This window comes from Spermophilus citellus, assembly GCF_964194105.1.
Source record: "Spermophilus citellus genome assembly, chromosome: 7".
In the NCBI taxonomy this organism is placed as follows: Eukaryota; Metazoa; Chordata; class Mammalia; order Rodentia; family Sciuridae; genus Spermophilus; species Spermophilus citellus.
The window spans coordinates 47,526,051-47,534,548 of record NC_138188.1 but is presented as its reverse complement, the minus strand read 5'-3'; the positions used below and the strand labels follow the sequence as shown (position 1 = coordinate 47,534,548).

General features: G+C 52.4%; 1 protein-coding gene across 1 annotated transcript; it reads left to right on the top strand.

The window, feature by feature from the left end:
- Positions 1 to 3,776: 3,776 nt before the first annotated feature.
- Positions 3,777 to 8,202, top strand: LOC308652836 (trem-like transcript 1 protein; the record flags this gene model as incomplete). The annotated part of the gene is made up of 6 exons (XM_081300904.1): positions 3,777 to 3,822; positions 3,961 to 4,293; positions 6,452 to 6,566; positions 6,927 to 7,012; positions 7,473 to 7,525; positions 7,880 to 8,202. 6 exons carry the CDS (start codon positions 3,777 to 3,779, stop codon positions 8,084 to 8,086), a joined length of 840 nt encoding a protein of 279 aa, XP_081157030.1. The 3' UTR covers positions 8,087 to 8,202.
- Positions 8,203 to 8,498: the final 296 nt, after the last annotated feature.

Below are 8,498 nucleotides of genomic sequence, written 5' to 3'. Positions count from 1 at the left end.
CCAATCACTGCTCACCAACAAGGCAGCCTGCAGACCAGAGACCCCATTAGATTTGGGCTATAAAAAGCTCCCTCCTGCCGGTCCCTCTCTCTTGCTCTTGCTCTCTTTCTTCTCTTGCTTTTGCTCTCCCTCTCACTCTCTCCTCTCCTCTCTCTTTGCTCGCCCCCCTCTTTCTTCTCTCTTTCCCTCTCTCTCTTTTTCTCCTCTGTTGCACGGCTGCAATAAAGACCTCTCAGTTGCTCAAGTGTTGTGATCACTTTCCTTTCACCAGCCTCATCCCAGCCCCAGGCGCCCCTCCACGGCCCCTCCAAGGGCTCCTGCCCCCAAGGCCCTGCACCTGGCAGGCTGCTGACTCATCCTTTCACCCCCTGAAGTTTGCATCCACCAGGCTACTTCCCTCCAGACAAGTGAGGAGGGCTGGGCCACAGTGCAGCCTATCAGAGCTGGAGATGTGGTCCAAGCCCCTCATCATATTAAAAAGAAACTAAGGCTCCAAGAGGGACGGGGCCTCCCTGGGTTCCCCAGTATTGCCTCAGGATCCAAAGTTCACTTGGCACTCAAGGGACCCTTTCCTCTGCTCAGTCCCACTCATTCATCCTTGAATTTATTCAGAATATCTTGGCGTCTGGTGGTCTCTGCCAGGAACCATCCTGAGCTCTGGAGGGACAGCAGTGAACAGCAACTGGGGTTCCACCCACACGGAGAGTGGTCTGGAGGGAGAAGAGGGAGAAAATCAGTAGTACCACACAGCAGGAAACCTGACGTGTGCCCGAGGGCAAAAAGTGCCAGGGAAAAAATTAGACCAAAGCCAGGTGGAGAGTCCTGGCTGCAGAGGGCTGGGGAGGGGCTGCTTTAAACAGGCAGTCAGGAGGTGCCATTGAGGTGTCCCCTGAAGGAGGGGAGGAAATGAACCAGGATGGCATGAGGGAGGGTGTTCGGGGCAGGGGCGCAGCCTCACAAGTCCCTCTTCATCTTACGCAGGAGTGAGGGGGAGACGGGGTGAGGGTGGGCTGCAGCAGGAGGAGGAACCAAGTGGGCCACAGCCCTGGGCTCTCTGCTCCGGCCCCAGGTGGCTAGACTTGGGGTCACTGAGAAGATGCTCAGCACAGAGCTCATGTTCTAGCCTCACGTTACTCCCCTGGTCCCAGCTGTGTCCCCACCCTGCCTCCCACCCCACTCCGGCTGCTCCCCTGGCCCCCACCCTGGAGCTCCGTACTCTGGGCCAAACTGTTTCTCCGGCTTCCCTGGCTCGGTGGATATCAAACTCTCTCATTACATCCTGGGCCAGCAGCCTTGTCCCCACAGATTGTGGACAAAGTCTAAGTGCCAGGACTGAGCTGAGCCCTCGGTACCTACTCCCATATGGGCACCAACAGGAGGAGGCGTTGGGGACACCTGGCGTCAGGCACAGTGGCCCCCATTCACCTCCAGCTCAGAATGGAGCTTCCTCCGCTTGAGAACTCGGCCTTTCCTCCTCCCTGCTCTGCCCCGTCAGAGTCCTCCACCTCTGGATTGGGATCACCACTGGGGTCTCCAGCCGTGGGCTCAGGAGCACCCTGGACTGAGGGCACGCAGATCACTGAGCCTCAGTTTGACCTCTGCCCCTGGCCAGACATGCTGAGTGCCTCAGTCCCTCTGAGCCTGTGTCCTCACCCACAAACGTAACTAACCACAAACACTCCCCCTCCCATGCCTGGCCTTCTTCACAGGGTTGTGAGGTTAAAAGTAATAACATTTGTGAGAGTCCCTGGCCAGCTGTCTGGTACACAGTATGTCCTCAATAAGCTCACTTCCTCCCGGTCATGTCCAGCAACATGAAACCTCCCTGGAGGCCAGCCTCCTGCCTGGCCACCTCTGTCCCAGCAGTGGACAATATTCATTTGAGGAATTCAGTTGAATGTTGAACATAATTCTGCTCATCACAAAACACTCCCGGGTGGCTTATTAATGTGAAAATAACTTTCTTGCAAGGAAATTAAAGTGTTGGCAGAACAGATAAATACCTGGTTTGCTCAGGACTTTCTGCCCTGGGAAAACCTTCAGTCCCCGGCGTGCAGGGCTAGTGGGTCACCCTACCACCCGCCTCACTAGGCTCAGCTTACCCTAGTTGGCCGTCTCAGGCTCCCAGGGCCAGCTTCCCTTTCTCGACTCCCTTGTACCTGAAGGAAAGAAGGACAGAGAGGGGAGAGGAGGGAGGGAGGGTGGCTTTTCCAGTCCTATCCTGGGCCTCACCCTGCAAGGTGCCCCACCCAGGTGTCCCCACAGACAGCTCTAATCTCTTTTTATTTTATTTTTTTAGTTGTAGATGGACACAATACCTTTATTTTATTTACTCGGTTCTGAGGATCGAACCCAATGCCTCACCCATGCTAGCCAAGTGCTCCACCCCTGAGCTACAGCCCCAGCCTAGCTCTAATCTCTTTGATGGCTGCTGTCCACCCTGGTGTCCGTGGTCACTTTATTACTCACTTTCTGTCCTTGTTCCTCAGAGTCCAGACACTGGGCTGCATGAATGAAGGCCTGGTGTCTCCAGTGCAGGAACTGGGTTTACATCCCAGGAAAGGAACCCCAAATTATGAGGTTTGCAGTTTATGTAGAGCATCTGGGACGTTGGTCTATCTCGAGAGAGAGCAGAAGGGAAGGAGGGAGTGAGAGAAAGAGAGAAAGAGAGAGAAAGAGGGAGAACCTTATTCCCCAGCATGAATAAATTTTCTCCAGGGAGGAAGGGGAAGGCTATGAATCTCCCAGGAGGTAACAGTTTCTAGCTTCCAAGGCAAGACTGAGCACATTCACCCCCCACCCGCAGTGTTCCTCTCTCAATAGGCCTCCTTGCAAAAAAGGTGAAGAACTGAGACTTGTCTCCCAACAGAGAGGACAGAACACTCATGAAACAAACTAGTATACCATCAGTAAAGAAAGCCTGGAGGAAAGAGAGAAAGGGGGTGGGGAGGGAATGATGTTGCAAATTAAAAATATTAAAGAATAAAAATCCAAAAGATAGTAAAAGAAGAGGTAGAGAAAAATATGAGGAAATCTCCTAAAAGGCAGAGCAACATGGACACAAAGACGGAAATGAGCAAAGGTACAAAAAAGAGATGGATATGAAAGATTCCACATTCAACTAATTAATAAGTTGTAGACAAAATGGAGGGAGAAAAGGAATGCAGAGAAGTAACTGTCAAGGAAGTAATCTGGTTTCCAAAGCTGAGGAGCATGGATCCCTATGGAAAGGGTCTGGAGTGTGCAGGGGAGACAGGAGCCAGCCCCAGACCAGATGCGCCATGGAGGCGGCGTAACCAGCTGTGAAGTGGCACTCAGGAGGGGCAGTGTCCTGAAGCTCTGGGGGTGTGATGGGGGCATTTGTGAATAACTTAAAACCAGCTGGTCTTGGCCATTAGTAGGCCACGTTCCTTCCTCCTTTATAGCTTTCCATCCACAGATTTGGAAGACCCTGAAGGTCACCCTCCCTTCTTCTCTAAGATCCTGCCCCTACCTCCCGCTGTGGCTGGCCCCCGCCCTGGGCTTCTGTCTTTCCTCTGGTCTTCTCACCAGCCCTGCTGGCCCCTGCTTGCAGGGTCAGTTTCTGAGCACTAAGCCAACCAGCATTTGGAAGAGCTCCCTATCCCCAACCCTGGAGATGCCCACCCGTCCCTACCTCCCACTCTGTGGTCACGGAGAGCCCCACGTGACCATCGGAGACAGATGTTTCCTTCCCTCAGGAGAATGCTGTGCCAGTGACCAGGCGAACCCCAGAACTGACATCTGCCAGCCCAGTCATGGGCCCCAGGCTTCTCCTGCTGCTGCTGCTCCTGGGACGAGCAGGTAAGACTCAGATGGAGCCTTCCGTGCCCAGGAATAGCTGGGGTTCCTGTAGATGCCATATCCCCACGCTAGAGGCTGGGTTGGGAGGTGGCCCCAGCCCCCGGCCCACATTCACTCCCACCTCCTTTCCTTCCCTAGGTCAGGGCTCCGAGGGCAGCCTCCCAGAGGTGCTGCAGGTGCCCGTGGGGGGCTCCATTCTGGTGCAGTGTCACTACCGGCTCCAGGATGTCAGAGCCCGGAAGGTGTGGTGCCGGTTCTCGCCTGAGGGGTGCCAGCCCCTGGTGTCCTCAGGGGTGGATCGCTCAGCCCCAGGAGACAGGCACATGTTTCTCACCGACCTGGGAGGGGGTCTGCTGCAGGTGGAAATGGTCACCCTGCAGGAGGAGGATGCAGGGCAGTACGGCTGCATGGTGGAGGGAGCCTTGGGCCCCCAGATGTTGCACAGGGTCTCTCTGGAGGTGCTCCCCTCGGGTGAGTCATCTTGGGCCTTCCATCACCCTCTGACCTGCCCTCCCAGCCCCCACCTGTGGCCAGGGCTCTTGGGCCTTGAGGGATGGGGGTGCCTGCGGGGAGGCTGTGGGAGAGATATCTTCATAACAGCCCTGTAGGGAGCGGAAACTGAACTGGGTGGGAGTCTGAGATAAATCACCTCCCACATCATGGATTCCCCTGCCACTAAGAGTCTCCTCCTCACACACCATGGTTTTTGCTTCCTTTTCCAGCATACTCAATGCTATCTTTTTTTTTCCTCCTTAGAAATGTTTTAAACAAAACTGAGTTTGAGCCGAGTGTGGTGGTGCAGGCCTGAAATCCCTGAGGCTCGGGAGGCTGAGGCAGGAGGATGGCGAGTTCAAAGCCAGCCTCAGCAAAAAAGTGAGGGGCTAAGCAACAGTGAGAGTCTGTCTCTAAATAAAATACAAAATAGGGCTGGGGATGGGGCTCAGTGGCCAAGTGCCCCTGAGTTCAATTCCTGGTACCTGCCCGACACCCCAAAATTGAATTCGAGCATATCAATAAATTAAAATTTTTATACCTTTAAGATTTTTCATCCTGTAGTAACGAGTTTGATGACCTAAAATGAAATGAATTCATATCTTAACCTGACAAGTCTTCATGGAGCATCAAGTGGGTATGTGACCTCCAGGCAGGGTACAACTCAACTATTTCAACTCATTCAGTTTTAAAAATGGAAAAAGTGTCATTAATATGTAGGCCCAAATTCTCAACCCTAATTTCAGTATATAAAACACTTTGCTTTTACATTTCATTCATGCAGTCCATATCTTTCAAGTATTTAAGTACTAAAATAAACATTTTTTTTTTACCAGAAAAATAAGATGCTATATAATAAAGTATACTGAAGGAAAATATCAGCCACCTAAAGTGGGGACTACTGCTACTTTTCTCTGATGGATACTGACTTTTTTTTCACTTTTTTTCCCTCCTTTTCTCAAATCATTTGTGTCTAATCCCCAAAGAATAAAATTAAGAAATGTATTCCATAAATAAGAGGGTAGACTGAATGGTGAGTGGAATCTGCTCATCTTGAGTTGTTAACCTGTACCACAAAAATAGTGGTTAATCCTAGTTATTCTTTGTCACTCTGTGGTCAAGGAATTCTTTTAAATTCCTAAAAGGCAAATTGTGATAAGCCTCACTGGGAAGAGGGGGCAGGAGGCAGGTCCCCAGAGCCCTCTGCAATGTGTTGCTGCTGCAGAGGATGCAGGTTCAGGCAGGTGTGTGGAAATGGTATGGGGAAGCCAGAGGCTGTGGCCTGAAGCTCAGGCAAGCATCTAGCTTCAGAGAGCATTGACCAAGGCAGCCTCATGGCACCAGGAGGGCAAGACATGGGCAGCAAGATTGGCACCACAGCACTTTCATGGTGAATCTCAAGAATAAGGTGAGGCCCCATCCTAGATGGCCTGAAAAGACTGGCCAGGTACCCAAACTGATGTTCTGGCCCAGGTCAACTAAACCTGAGTCCTGTAGCCAGAATTCAAGCATTTTGTAGGGATGACAGTCACAAAACTGAGTCTCGGGTACTGGTGAGGCTCTCAGAGAGTGTCCCTGTGTTGCCTCACATTAATGCTGACCAGAGGGCGGAGCTTGGGATGGGGCTCGACCAGCACTCAGGTGGGACCACAGGGTCACAGGTATACAGAGAGGCAGCATTTGAGGCCAGTGAGTTGGGAGCAAGGTCACCACTGAGGGTGAAGCTGGAGAGACCTTTCCTGGGTGGGGGCAGAAGACAGGCAGAGATTACTCAGTGGTTTTTCTGCATAGTCTGGGCAGCCTGGGAAGACTAGGGGGGTGCGGCGCGGAGCAGGCAAAAGAGAAGAAATGCAGGGGGACAGGGAGGGAGCTGCTGGCAGAGGAAATGCAGGGGGCCAGGGAGGGAGCTGGTGGCAGAGGAAAGAGGGTACATTTGCAACTAGGTAAAGATACAGAGTCAGCGCCATTCCCCGACCCACAGAGTGAGAGGCCCTGAGGAACGTCCCAGCTGCTCCTTTGTGTCCCTTTCTCAGGGCTTCTTCTTCCTTGGCTCCATTTTCCTAGTCCCTCAGACCCCATCAAGCCACGAAGCCTGCCCACAGTGGGTGTTCTCATTAAATGTTTCCTTCTGAGTTAGCTCCTGGCCTGAGAGAGGAGGAGGAGGAGACCCATAAGCATGGCAGTCTGGCTGAGGACCCCTCCTTGGACCCTGCAGGCAGTGCCAGCCCCTGGGAGCCCAGCCAGCAGAAGAGGTACTAGCAAGACTGGATTAGGGTGGCTGGGAGAAGGTGACTGGTGAAGATGTGACTTATTTTGAGCTCTAGACTAAATTGAAGGGGGATTCCTTCCATCCCCAGGAGCTTCTGATTGACAGACAAACTGACCAATCTCTTTACCCCAGTTCAGCATTGGGTCCTTCATCCTAGAGGATCTTTAGCCAGGACACCTTGATAATGTGTTCGTCTACCTGAGTCTACTCTCCCCACCTGTTCCATGTCCTCTCAACCCTGGATCCCCAAGAATGTGGCTCTCCTCTCAATGTTCCAGAGTTCCTGGTTAGCAACTCTCTGTAGGGTTAGGGCTAAGCCTACCTATTCCTTTCTGTCCCTCAGCATCCCCTTGATCTGGTTTGCTGTGTCCCTTCTTGGCCTTCTGGTGGCAGCTGTGGTGCTGTTTGCTGTCATGACCAAAAAGAGAGGTCAGTAGCTGTCTACCCACCTAGCCCAGCCTCAACCAGTTTTGCAGATGAGGCCAGGAGTCTAGGTCTGTTCCCCTACAGAAAGACTTGTCTGGGCTTTAGTTAAGCACCCACACCCTAGAATTCCCATAGCTGAGGGGTGAAGAGGAGGGAGGGAGAGTCAATGGGGGCAGGCCTGGGGAAATACCGGAATTGGAAAGAATGGGGATGGGGATTAGAAGAAAGGGGATGGAATAAGTAGGGGAAGGGTTCTAGGAGTAGACTGAATATGGAAGCAATAAATGGGTGGGGAGAGATGGGGAGACTGGGGGAGGGGTCTGGGAGATGAAGGGTAGAGGTTTAGCAGTGGGAAGGGGTAGGCAAATATGCACTAGGAAAAAAGTTTCAAAGGCTTCTGAAGGGAGTGAGGGAGTAGAGTCAGCCCTGGAAGTAGACTGTGTGCTGTTGTCTGTCCTGCCAGGGAACAGGCCTGATGTCTGTGACCAGTTCCCGAGCCAGAGAGTTGCAGGCACGGTAAGAGGTTTCTGCATGTCCACCACCAAATTCCCCCCGAGTCTCTATTCATCACAATTGCTGAGAGGTCCCAGGATGATAAGGTGGAGAAAGGAGAGGGACCCAGTCCTCTTCCTAAATGCTGTAAACTTGGCCCCAGTGATCACCTGGGTAACTCACCTACCTAGATCTGGGGAGTAACTTGGTCTTGAAAATATTCATCAACTTTCAAAGTCCTCCTGTCCACTGATAGACATACTTAGGATTGGAGAGAGGTGGAGGGATGGATATCCAGGATGCTCCCAGGCTTCCCACTGAAGGTAACTGGGGCATGGGGGGCACTCCCTCTGCCTGACCTGCCTGCTTTTGTTGCAGGGCCCCTCCTCAGTAGTCCACCACATCCACGATTCTGGACCCGCTGCTGGATTGCCTTTGGATGCACCATGTGCTCAGATTGACTCATCACTTTCCTTTGACAATGCCGCCTATGCCAGCCTCCCTCTTGATTGCCCAACCGGGAAACCTCCATCCCCATCCTCACCTCCTCTGCCTCCTAAGGTTCTATGTCCTCCAAATCTGTGACATATGCCACAGTTTTTTTCCCAGGAGGGGACAAAAGCGGAGGGGCCTCCTGGGAGTCGGTTCAGGATCTGCCTAACAGTCAGACTCTACCCAGCTGAACTGCTCACCATACTGTACACGCGGAGGGGCTGACCCTGGGGGCTCTGCGCACCCATCCCCCCAGCTCAGACCCTATATTCTCAGAACCTATGAACAACTAGGGATTATCCAATATCCTCACTTTATGGATAGGGAATGTGCTACTCAGATATGACTGAGGGCTCTTGGGGAAGACCCCTGCCACACGGTGCTTCCTCTGCCATTACACACTGGGCTAAATAAACCATAATTGATGATATGTGAACTCTTAATGGTTGATTTGGGAAGGAAAGGGACCAAGTTTGACAATCACTTGGGCTGCAAACCAAAGTTA